The 12,795-nt window shown below is 35.0% G+C and overlaps 2 protein-coding genes across 3 annotated transcripts; one reads left to right on the top strand and one right to left on the bottom strand.

Moving 5' to 3' along the window:
* The first annotated feature begins 1,328 nt into the window (after positions 1-1,328).
* LOC132162044 (Integrase-type DNA-binding superfamily protein) lies at positions 1,329-2,401 on the top strand. Its single transcript, XM_059572292.2, has one exon. The coding sequence runs from the start codon at positions 1,329-1,331 to the stop codon at positions 2,169-2,171; it is 843 nt and encodes a 280-aa protein (XP_059428275.2). The 3' UTR covers positions 2,172-2,401.
* Positions 2,402-3,099: 698 nt separating this feature from the next.
* Positions 3,100-11,549, bottom strand: LOC132191835 (DNA-binding protein). 2 transcript variants are annotated; one of them, XM_059606948.2, is made up of 15 exons: positions 11,415-11,549; positions 11,165-11,269; positions 10,058-10,126; positions 9,768-9,857; positions 9,568-9,651; positions 8,995-9,159; positions 7,911-8,098; positions 7,197-7,269; positions 6,653-6,706; positions 6,004-6,261; positions 4,657-4,863; positions 4,407-4,510; positions 4,033-4,177; positions 3,718-3,852; positions 3,100-3,543 (listed from the first exon to the last, which is right to left on the bottom strand). In XM_059606948.2, exons 1-15 carry the CDS (start codon positions 11,502-11,504, stop codon positions 3,367-3,369), a joined length of 1,944 nt encoding a protein of 647 aa, XP_059462931.2. In that variant the 5' UTR covers positions 11,505-11,549; the 3' UTR covers positions 3,100-3,366. The 2 variants fall into 2 exon arrangements, with proteins under 2 accessions (XP_059462931.2, XP_059462932.2); XM_059606949.2 differs by lacking the exon at positions 3,100-3,543 and having other exon boundaries at positions 3,771-3,860.
* Positions 11,550-12,795: the final 1,246 nt, after the last annotated feature.

Here is a 12,795-nt window from a genome sequence, read left to right as displayed (position 1 = left end):
AAATAGAGCTCGTGAAAATGAAAAATGTAGTGAGGTGGGTCTTATTGATAGTCCTTCTCTCTCTCTCTCTCTCACTCACTCACTAAAAATTAGATTTATGGAGAACCAACGCCCATAGAATCCAAGGAAGAGATAGTCAGACCTCATTCAAAGCATCCACTTTCTCTAAACATTCACTTCATGATTCAAAAAGCAGTCTTTACAAAATATTCCATCACCACCTCAACATTCAATGCAAGCTTACTATTCTTCAATTGCCACTTCCTCATCACTCTAATGGCACCTATTAGAAGAAAAAAAAAAGAAAAAGAAAAAAAAACATAGATCAGAAATATAGAGTGAGATTATGAAAATTGGAATGTATTAATATGAGTTGTAGTCTATCTTATAAGAAAGTCTTTTAATGAGACAATAATATAATATGTTGAGACACCACTTAACTCAAAACTTAAATTTATGGGTTTGGATCTAACTATACTATAATAACAAGTGTATACTTGACATATCTTAAAAGCAGCAAATTTTTAGAAGTTAGAACACACATACTTGTAGGATACTTCAACTATAGAAGGTATCAATTATTTCAATTCAATAGTCTTTTTAATGTCATACAACCTAAAATTAAATCCTTACTTCGCCAAAAAAAAGTCATTCTAATTTGTTTGGTAAAAAGTTTTGAGAGGAGAAAGGGAGAAGAAATCAATTGATGTGATATAAATGTGAAATGAGTTTTGAATTTTGTGTGAAAGAAAAGTAAAGAAAGTTGTTTGGTAATGTGAAGAAATGAGTTTGACTTTTTTTTAGAGATCTTTGCCAATGCCATCCATAGCCGATAAGGGCGTCCTATATGACATTAATAAGAAATGAAAACAAACTTACCTAACCTAATATTAAATTGTTTTTTGCATTTCTATAATTCTACTTAAATATATTTCTCTTTTTTTTTTTTTTTTTTTTTTTTCTTTTTTTTTTCAAGCCATCAGGATTTGGAATGCGACCCATCAGTAACTTTTTTAACCTTTATTTTTTTGAATCATTTTTTGTGAAAAAAAAAAAAAAAAAGTTTAAATGAGGGGTGAAATTATGCATTGATCACAAGTAACACGAGTAGATCCATCCTCACATCCATTAATGCTTGCACACCATTCCAAAGCGCCATGCTTAAAAAATACCAGAAGAGTAGGATTTGGGACTAACGGTCAAATGGGCTGGAAAAAAAGGTTTCCCCAAACGTGAACACATTTAAACCAATCTGCTCACTTCCTACATATCCCGCGCCTTTCAACTCTCTCACTCACACTTCCTCACTTAGCTTCCTAAAACAAGCCATGGAAAATGGCAAAAGATCTCCATTGAAGCCATGGAAGAAAGGCCCGACAAGAGGCAAAGGTGGCCCTCAGAACGCCTCGTGCGAGTACCGAGGCGTTCGACAAAGAACTTGGGGCAAATGGGTGGCTGAAATAAGAGAGCCTAAGAAGAGAACTAGACTCTGGTTAGGCTCTTTTGCCACAGCTGAGGAGGCTGCCATGGCTTATGATGAGGCTGCAAGGAGATTGTATGGGCCAGATGCTTATCTCAATCTTCCCCATCTTCAACCCAACTCCAATCCTCTAATCAAATCTCACAAGTTCAAATGGTTTCCTTCCAAGAATTTCATTTCCATGTTTCCTTCTTGTGGGTTACTCAATATCAATGCCCAACCTAGTGTTCATGTCATTCATCAGAGGCTTCAAGAACTTAAGCAAAATGGAGTTCAAGGCCAAACCCCCTCTTCCAGTACATCTTCAGTCCAGACCATGAGTGACAAAACCCATGTGGAAAATCCAGCAGTGAAGGAGAAAGATGCAGAAATTTCATCAGACAAGATGCTGGGAGCTTGTGAGGAGAAACCACAGATTGATCTCAATGAGTTTCTTCAGCAGCTGGGTATACTGAAGGAGGAGAGACAGTCCGACTCAGAAGCAACCGATGTCGCAGGAAGCTTTGTGGCGCCGGATGTTTCGTTGAACAATTATGGTGACGAACTCGGGGCCTTTGCTGACAAGGCTTTCAATTGGGATACACTGATCGAGATGCATGGGATTGCAGATCAAGGAGCAGAAGCCAGTAACCTCCAAGTTTATGATTTTAATGAAGAGCTGAGTTTCCCTACTTCCATTTGGGATTTCTGAAGAGGATCAGCTGATTTTGGAAGGAATAGGATTTAGCTTCAGTTGAGATGAGAATTAGTCAGATATAGGCAAATCTATTACCACTCAGGCTATGCTATAGTTCAGTTTGGCTTGAAATCTACTGCTAGTTCATCATTTTTATGTTAGTAGCATTTCCATCAGTTTTTCGTTGACTACGAGAGAGACAAAGAGAGAGAAAGAGAGGCCTTGGTTCTTAGGCAATGGTTTATTTGAACTGATAAGAAGATTGGGGCATTTTTCACAATCAATATAAGGGCTTTCTTTGCATGTTTAGCTTAGTTTTTGACTTGACTGAGGAACTTACAGCGAACATGTATGAAAAGGGGTATAGAAAGAAACATAAGCCAATCAAAACATCGTATTTGTTTGCTACAAATTGGTCATTTCAAGGATTAAACAATATAGTATGAAAGGGAAACAAAATGGGAAAAAATTAGGTTGTCGCAGAGAAGACAAGATTCCTCTTGTAGTTGTCAATTAAATAATCAGGATTTCAATATATCTCAAGTCTGCTCAAGTATGAAGTTTGGCTTAAAACAGCAAGCAGTGAAGATGACTCTTGGGGCAAAAGCTCAACCAAAAAAAAAAATGGATGTAGACATTCTAATGAAACATTCCCAGCCATTATGAAAAGGTCAAAAATGTGAAACTTTATAGTGAAATATTCCTGTGAGCTTTTTCACAATTCCCTGTCAATGATAAATGTGGTTGTTCAACATCCTTTTTTTTTTCACCCATTCCTTCATGAGGAGATTCAGGCATTACCATAAAAATATTTTAAATAGTCCAAGCAACTTGATCGCATTTAGTATGATTTTACATTTGTTTTTTTTTTTTTTTTTTGCTATGTTAAAGAAGGTTTGTTCTGTAAAGTCAAGATAAGTGGTCTTCTACTTTTGACACAAAATAAAATCTGAAAAAAGTCTATTGATGATAGAGACGAACAAGGTGTGCCTAATCAGCCTGTTTTTCAGACAACTTTAAAGGTCAACAACAACAAATTGAAACAACATTTTCATCTAGAGGATTTTAGAATTATCATCAATAAAGTGAATTTTATTTCACTTCAAATATGATTAGTGAGAGGTCTTACATACTGCATCCAGATCAACTCTTCTCTACCGCCAAACCCAAACCAACAGATTGATATGCCCCAACAGCTACATATCTTTGCTTATTCATTTTGATACTCTGAGGCACTTAGATACTCGCCATGCTCCTCAAAATACTCGATTAGTCGTTTTAAGAATGCATCACTACTCACTGTCTCAGTGTCACAGACAAGACAACATTGCCTCCTAGCTCGCGTCACTGCCACGTTCATTCTCCTTCTGTCACTCAGAAACCCCACCTGAAATGTTTTGAAAGAAATGAAATTCTTTTCTTTCTATTCTAAGATTGATAGTCAAAGAAAGAGGTACCTAAAACACCTCCATTACTATCGATAGACTAGTAATTGAAATTCCTACCATCTAAAATATTTTAAAGAAATGATTAGCAATAGTAATGGAGGTGTCTTACGTACCTCTTTCTTTGAGTTTGAGCGAACCATGGAAATTATAATTGCTTCCTTCTCGCGTCCCTGGAAGCCATCAACTGTTGAGATTTCCACGTCCTTTAACTTGTCTTCATTGCCTCTCAATATCCTCAGTAACACAACCTGCATTACTAGATACAATCTAAATAACGAAAGAATATCTATTGTATTAAAGTATGTGCATGAAAGAAAACACCTCTTATTTTATCTGGTAGTTATTCTAATCCCTGATTGTTATTACTGTATTGTGACACTTATGATCAGTAGATATCTACTTAAAGCCAACAAAAGAAACTTTTATACCTGTGCAGCATAAGGGGTAATAATTCCAATATCAGAAGCCTGGACTCCACTTTGAACAAGTCTCTTTGCATGTGCCATAGCAATCTCAGTTTCACCCTCATTCAATGTGCTATCTTCTTCATCCTTCTTTTCTTCCATATCACACCTGGAAGAGATCGTTATCAGCTGATTGTGACAGATACAAAAAGACATTTGTTGACAATGTCCTCTTCTGATTTTTGTAGACTTGTTTAGGATTGATGCCACTTCAAATTTTAAGGAGAAAAAAGAAAGGAAAACCAATCAAGGCAGTTTCAGGCTCCCTCCTGTAGAAATCCTAAGCAATTACTGTGAACCATGTATTATTCAGCATATGACAACAGTACACTGCATACCCAGCTATGTCTATGAGAAGAAGGGTGGGTTCTGTTGAAGAGGTCCTCTTCACACCCTCAAGATCAAAAAGCATATGTGCAGCAACACTTGGATGGGCTTTAATCTGTAATAAGAAGTAACTACACAATGTCAAACAGAATTTCCTTTCTTTCTTTTTTTCTTCCCTTTTCTTTACAAATATTACCAACTTTTACAATCCATGATTGATAAAATACTCCTTGATCCAACATCCAGACAAGACCTGAGCACCTTACTGCTGTAAAGCTCTTTAGATGACCAATTCATAATAAGCTCATGCATGCGGTACTGGACGGTGAGCATAGACATGACTTCATCTCCATACATGTCTGCAAGACGCTCAAAGAGGGTTCTTCCTAAACCTTTCCTCTCGGCTTCAACACTTTGGATGGTTGGAGGAAGCTGAAGATGGTCACCGGCAAGTATACATCTTGAACCCTAAACAATTAACTCAGATTGTTAACTGGTGCTCTGTGCTAGTATGCACTCTACGTGTATATTGAACTGGATTATAATAATTATCTTTTCCTCACTGGGCATTGGGTTTCCTTTGATCTCAGGACATAACACAATTAAACCAACTTTGAAAAAATTAGCAATAAACACAAGTCATCCATTGTTAAAGCTAATTCTCAATACTCAAAAATACCCTCATTGACATTTTATAGCCTTCAACCAACCTACATTGTGGAAGATGAAATATTTTATATTTACATATCTTTGAAGACACATTTTCTCCTAATATAGGTAAATGTATCCAAAGACCAAGGTAATAAGAGTTAAACATGTGACAATAAATTATAGGGTTAATTACACTTAACCCCTCTCGCTTACCACCCATTTACATGTTGTCCTCAGGAACTACCACTTATTACACTCAACCTTCTTCAACTACCAATCATTGGTTAAAAAAAACCCTTCCGCTAGCCGAGCACGTTAAATTAGATGGAAAAATGTACTCGTAACATGCATATGCTTATTTTTAATGTGAAATGACAAAATAACCCTTTGGTTAGAAACTAAATTTACTTAAATATCCTTAAGAGTTAAAAAAATTCAAAAAAAAAAAAGAAAAAAAAATCTTAAAATTCAAATAAAAGGGGGGAGGAGGGGGGGGGGGGGGGGGGGGTGGTTAGCCACCCCTAGGAGTGGCCAAACCACCCTCAAATCACATGGGGTGGATTGGCCACCCCCTAGTACTTGTGGGTGGTTCAACGGGCACCCCTTTTTTGTTCTTTTATTATTATTATTATTATTATTATTATTATTATTATTATTATTATTTTATTTAAGGGCATTTTCATGAATTCATAGAAAAAAGAGCACATGCATCTTACATGTGTTTTTTTGTCAGATTGAACGAGTTGGGCTAACATAAGAGCTTTTTGGCTAAAGGTTGGTAGTTGAAGGAGTTGACTGTGACATGAGGGTAACGTATAAATAAGTAGTTGTTGATGGGGATAAGTGTAATCAACCCTAAATTATAACAAATCTGGGTTTAGCGTGGTGTGCCCCATGACTGCATCTATAGTGGATGTGCATATGCTTGTTTTGGTGTTCATGTGTGTGTAACATTACCTTTAGTAAAGCTATCCAGCATGCTATCTCAAGTGCCTGAGCAGCTTCATCAATAATCACTAAGTCAAATGTAGTGTTATCCAACTTGCGGGAAAATGCCCCAGTCAAGGTTGTCAATACCACATCTGCTTTTGCAATTACATCTTTAACAGCCAGCTGCTGTCTTTTACGCTCTTCTTTAGAAAGAGTCCTAAGCTCCTTCTGGATGTCTCTCCTTGTGTTTTTGTCTTTGGTTTTCAACAGTTTCCCATTTAAGGCCTGAAGAAATGAAGCAAGGGCAAGTTGAAACATCATATAACAAGAGAAAATTATCTGATTTCACAAGCCTAAAATGAACTCCGGTGTCAAAAAGAAATTTTCAGGAAAAACCCTGCTGATGGGAAGAACCACAATAAAAGGAATAGCTTCCAATATTCAAAGTGTACGTTTTTTTTATGAATAATAGACCATGCAACGACCAATTGTTGCCCAAGCAAATATCAAGTCTCTCTCAATGAATGAATACCACAGTTTTGGTTATAGAAAGTTTATCTTAGAATCATATGACAAAAAAGCTTATCGTAGAGAATCATTTTTGAATAAATGAAACTGCAATCATTGATAACTTTTGGGCATTAAAATTGCCTTCAAATCTACTGTGAATCTGTACCTTCATTTCCTTCCGAATGTCACTGGCCAGAGCACTATTATCCCCCCGTAAAACCTAAAAAGAAAAGATTAGAAGGTATGGAAACAGCACTACATAGAAAAATAATAAAATTATTTCATCAGCATTGCAATATTTCAGGGAATGAAGGAATGTCCGGCCCACAGTACCACAATCAGTGACTACAAAACATCAAAGGAAAGGATTAATGGATTTTAAGAATGTTAACATAGATAAGGCACAGAAAGCAATATAAGTTGATCTTGACAACTTAGCAGGAAAAGGAAAAGGAGCGGACTTTCAGTTTCTTTAACAATATACAATGAGAGAAATCCAACCTTCATATTCAAGTACCCATGACAAGCTCTCATATACAACGAGAGAAACGTCAATGTGCATAATAGAAAGATATACACAAACATGTAAAATGATGTGAATGAGATGACATTATAAAATTTAGCAATACACCATTATCATGATGATAAGAATTCCAGGTTGAGGTATCAATTTTTTTTTTAAAAAAAACTGAACTTCACAATTTACATACCTGTGCATCCAGGGCACTTTCCAATACTTGAGGTAGTAAACGTGCAGGATGCCCTACTCTCACCAACTTTACTCTAGGAAAAGAAATGGAAATAGAGATCATTGGTTGCATTTAATGCACATCCATGTATATATATATATTGTATGTCATATATATATATATATATATATATATATATATATATATATATATGACATACAATTGATGGATCCTACAACCCAGACACATTGGTTTAACAGATACGATCAAAGTTGTTCATCAGTCAAAAGGCACATAATCTAAGTAAACATATATGACAAATTTGGCATGCATATCTGTCCAAGAATGCTTAGTTTTGAAAAATCCACTCTAGACATGGACTTCATGTAAATGATGTTAACAAAGCGGTGACATTTCAAACCCTATTAACCTACCCTACTACTCTACTGATTGAACTCAAGAAAGCCCTCGACAACAGTGCAACAGCACCATAAATGAATGGTCTGAGATCGATGACTAAAAGATTTTCTTATCTAATTTAGAAAACCTGTCACTAGGCATATTGGTGTTTAGGATCCAAAACTGTCAAGGGTGATCATATAGCTTGACTGAAAATAAAATAAGACCACCTAAGGGTTTATGGAAAATACATACTTATTATCATTCCTCTTCTAAATTTTAAGCTAAAATTTCGGTTTAAAAATGATTTCCCCATAAATCAAGGCATCACTTTACCTGTGAGGAACAAGCCGCTCAACAATGTTGTCCACAGCAATATTTGAAGCGGCACATGCAAGAATCTTTGATCCACGTTTCACTTCTTGTAAGATGATCTCCACCACCGTAGTGGTTTTTCCAGTTCCAGGAGGCCCATGCAGCAAAAATACATTCTTTGATGACAGGGCTTTTGAAATGGCATCTTTCTTTGGAGAAAAGAAAGGGGGAGAGACAAAGTGCCTTAGTATGTGAGAAATGGAGTGTGCACAAAAAGTCCAATACACACATAGAAAAAGGCAAGCATGGATGAAAGTACTCAAACACACTAAGACACCATTTTTTTACCAAAAATAAGTACTAGTAATACTAAAAATAGCGTAAAAAGTAGTGCAACCCTTGTACACAAGTGGTATACAAGAGTACATGTGCAAAGAGGACGGCAGAGACGCATTCTTCCTGCACACATAAACATGTGCAAATTTAAGAAACACAATATCAGTTATATTCTAAACTAACCTAAACATCCGTGACATATCTAGTGGAAGTTGCCTAGTCTGACCCAGGATAGCCAAGAAGTAGTTATTAAAACTACATCATATTAGAGTGAGGGTTTGGTTGTGGTTTCAAGACCCATTGGGTGCATATGTGACTTAACAAAAAAATATTAGGGTTAGCTGAATTAGAAATCCACATTGGTGTGTGACTTAACAAAGAAGAAATTATTGGAGTGTGCTGATTTAGAAATCCACATGTTTTCAATGGGCCGACTGTTTTTGATTTTTAAGATAGTTGAGCATCTATACTCCAAAACTTGAACATTGAATGTATGAACCATAAACAATCCAATTTAGACTGAAGTTGAGAAAATTTTCAGAGTTAAAGGAAGTAGTCTCAAAGTTCGATAGAAACCAACCAGTTCCTATCAGAATTCGTTTAATGGGGTTGTATGTCTCTTATTTCATGATTACATTCACTACAAAGGAATAATTATTTTGAGGGCAGAAAATAGTAAATAATAAAAATATCTTAGTAATAAGAAACAATCTAAATAACGAAAACATCATGATTGTGTACAAGGAAACACAAGATAAAATATACACACCTGAGAGTGATCAAGGTTGGAGTTGAAGGGTGTGAATTTGACATCCTTCTTGGTCACTGTCGGTGGCCTCTCTCCAAATAAAACAGGAATGAGGTCAGCCGCAGGTCCCTTCTGTACACCTTTACTCAATTGTATCAAAGCATCCTTCATTCTGCGGTATGTAACCTGCATAGATAATTAGTTTTTGCAGCACTTATTTTTTCCAATGAATATCCATAAGCACATGGTAAATTTGACGTTGATACAACCCCAGCATAGAACATGAGACACAAGAATTTTTATACCAGATCTCCATTTGTGGACTTTGTAACTTTTAGAAACTAGAAACCAAATTGTAAGTTCACTTACAAATAGATGACATATATGATTTGGTGTAAGAAAGCATGGTAACTATATTGTTCCCAATATCCAACAGTTTGAACAGCTTACAAACTTGTAAGTGGTATAGATTCCATTTCCATCATAGATACTTAATCCCAATAAAATAAATGATCTAGAAGTAGCTTATTGTCTGCCTTACATAACAATTCAAGCCGATTTGAAATAACATTAAGTAAATTTTTTTTATCAGACCTCATTTGCCACTTTCTCTAGACGAAGAGGGCTATTCAAACCATCTTCTGGAATGTCATCAAAAGCAACAGTGATTGATGAGTCCTGTTCAAGACACACCAAACAACCAGCACAAGAAAGCAGTTACAAAGATGATGATCTACAACTGAAAAGAACACGACCAATAAGTAATCACCCAAAATTCTGTTTCTTGAAATTACCTTTAACCGGTAAACTACACCTTGTCCAAGTGCAGGAGACCCTATATCAGCCTTGTTCGGTTTTAAAACAACCACATCATGGGTGCCAAACTACAACCACAAAAGAAAAGGACAAAAATTGAGATAGGAAGCCAGAGGCTGAAGGTAGGATATCTTTCTAGCACGCCTACTTAAAAGCACCCCAGTTTTCTTCAGTATGAGTCATACTGCACTGATTAGTACGATAAAGAACAAGAATCACATCGAAAAATGGATTAACAAGTAATCAATAGGAATCATGGAATCTTCACCTTGTGAGCAGGAAGAACATCCCCTTTAGTAGATTGAAACTCAAGAAGAGTTTTCCCCATTAGTCCTGTCTATTGTCAGAACCAAAGTTAAAGCAAATTATAAGAAAATCCAGGTAACACAAGGCTCCATTTGGTTGCCAATAAAATGCAGGAAAAAGAGATGAAATCAAAAGTTTGCATCTTTGTATTTTTTTCTTTTTCTTTTGACAAGTAATAAGAGAAGAAACTTATGTGAAGGTAGAGTGTAGAAAGAGAGTCCCCTAAACAATTTCAATCCAAGGCACAAGAGATCCACAGAAACCAAAGAAATATAAGAAACCCCACAAATAACAGCAAGAAAACAGATTTGATCGCAACTGAAGACATTTCAAGGACGTTAAAAGAACGATTATTCTTCTTTCTCCAAATCGTCCACATAAGGCAAAGAGTATCTGTATTCCACATGAAACTGTTCTTATGTTGACCAAACAACCCTTTCTAACTGAAATAGACATCTATCGCCTCTTCAACGTTACCAAACGAATTCCACAAACAGAAAATAAGAAAAGATCTCAAATCTCTTGCAAAAGTGCAATGCAGTTATAGATGATCAACCGGTTCGCTACTATACTCGTACAAAAAAAAAAAAATTTACAAGGACATTAGCACGTATAATAAGACTATCAGTAGTTAAAATTTTACTCACATCACCTATCGACACGAAAAAAAAAAAAAAAAAATTCGGACTTTACAACACCAAGTACTCTTTCAAGGAAATGGGTCCTATTAGAATATCTTAAACCTTCATAACAAGAGCCAAAAGTGAATTTTCCATCACGGTTCATCCATGGCATAAAATAAACACCACGAGCAACTGGCGTACTAGAGTAGGACAAATTCACGATAGAATCAACCATTTCCGACTCCCAAATGCTAATTTACTATTTGTATTTCGAAAAAGAAAAATACACGACCATAATCTAGTATGCCATTTCGCAATCATAATCTAGTAGAACAAATTTACTATTTGCTTTACTTCCATTTCGCAAATGCCAATTAAAACATAGCAGAAATCACACAAAATAAAAAAAAAAAAATAAATAAATAAAAATAAAAAAGAGAAAAAACCTGAGCATCTACACACTTCAAATTGAGAATAGTGGAGCCCCGCCTTTGAGCAGCCTCTAAATTTCTGGACGCGCCTGTGCTGATTGATGATGATATCTCAGCTTCCTGCAACATGTCATTAGAAACCAAGATTTTCAAAAACGCACACCACATGTTTGTTTACGTGTCCAAAACACATATCACAGCAGCATAAAGCATTATACTTCAACAAGGAAAAATGAAACAATTCAATCTCACAGACAGACACAACCTTTTCCAAATCAAGGAGAGGGGTGGTTATGGAGACGAATTGATCGAGCGAAAGAGGAGATGAATTCTTCTTGCTCTTTCCTCCCTCCATCGCTATTGCTGCTCTCCGCGACTTCGCTTCCTTCTTTAACGCTGTTTGTGTTTCAAGCGTAGTATAAAAAGAGAGTTTAGTTCCGCAAGTATTTAAATTTTGATGGATTTTTTTTTTTTTTTTTTTTTTTTAATGTAATTATTCGTATTAATAGTTAACAAAAAGTGTTTATAAGTTGTTTTACTAAATAAAATATATTTCGGGTCCGTTCGGGAGTGCAATTTCAATAAGTGCAATTTTAAAAATTGCATTTTCAAAATTATGTTTTTGAAATCGCTACTTTTTAAAATCGCATAGGCGTTTGATAAAACATGTTAATAAATACTTTTTTTTATCAATTGAGTGTTTAGATAACATTAACATATAATTGCGGTTTCATGGCCAAATAGGTAAATATTGCGCCAAATATTGTTTTAAGCGAAATCGTGATTTTGGTTTAAATTTGTATTTTTTCAAATAAGCACCCCATAATCAACTTATAGAAATTGCGGATTTTTCTACAATTTTAAAATTTACAGTTTTAAAATTGCAATCCCAAACATTCAAAAATTGCGATTTGGTTTAAAAACGCTCTCCCAAACGGACCCTTAAAGTGTTGTAAATAAATCGAAGGTGTTGTATTATTTATCTTTGTTTTAGATGTACCAAGAATCCAAGTTTAGATCTCATATTTTTATTTTGTAAACAAAGACTTTTTTTGTTTAACAATGATAATTAGTTGAAAGTGTCATATTAGCATTGTAGAATAATTATGTAATAAAATATAGTTTATATATATAGAGAGAGAGTAAGATAACTTCAACTTTACCTATTCAATTTAATAAGGTTAAATATAAATTTACTTCATCAGCAATCACGCAAAGATCGTTTCTAAATCCTCGAGTTTCTAAATATTGTGATTGGCAAAAACCCATTGCACATGGACAAAAATTAGTTACAAATTGATTCATAACTAATTTATACAAATCAGTAAAATAAAATGACAGAGTTTTCCTCTAAATTGGATTAGAGAAACTTCCTTTAACCCAGTCACGTGTCATTTTTTTTAATAACACGTGAGATGCACTTGAGTTTTTAATATTATTTATTTCAACTTTGTCCATACTATTAAAAAAAATGTGCATCTCACATAGTCAAATGACACGTCATTTTTATAGACTGAGTTTGGAGGAAAACTCTATCCATAAGAAAATAACATAAATTTTAAAAATATTTTTAGGGTGGTTTTGTTTGGGTTGGATGTGTAACGTGTGGATATATATATATATATATATATATATATATAGAGAGA

The sequence above is a fragment of the Corylus avellana genome, chromosome 10, assembly GCF_965113065.1.
Source record: "Corylus avellana chromosome 10, dhCorAvel1.hap1.2, whole genome shotgun sequence".
In the NCBI taxonomy this organism is placed as follows: Eukaryota; Viridiplantae; Streptophyta; class Magnoliopsida; order Fagales; family Betulaceae; genus Corylus; species Corylus avellana.
The sequence above is the reverse complement of the archived record's forward strand: the minus strand, read 5'-3'. Positions and strand labels throughout refer to the sequence as shown.

Excerpts from the sequence above, each read along its gene's own strand:
- LOC132162044 (XM_059572292.2), top strand. The coding sequence starts at position 1,329 with ATGGAAAATGGCAAAAGATCTCCATTGAAGCCATGGAAGAAAGGCCCG.
- LOC132191835 (XM_059606948.2), bottom strand. The coding sequence starts at position 11,504 with ATGGAGGGAGGAAAGAGCAAGAAGAATTCATCTCCTCTTTCGCTCGAT. Across the intron at positions 9,652-9,767 it reads GTGTAGTTTACCGGTTAAAG|GACTCATCAATCACTGTTGC; the intron begins GTAATTTCAAGA and ends TGTCTTGAACAG. Across the intron at positions 8,099-8,994 it reads CCAACCTTGATCACTCTCAG|AAAGATGCCATTTCAAAAGC; the intron begins GTGTGTATATTT and ends TTTTCTCCAAAG.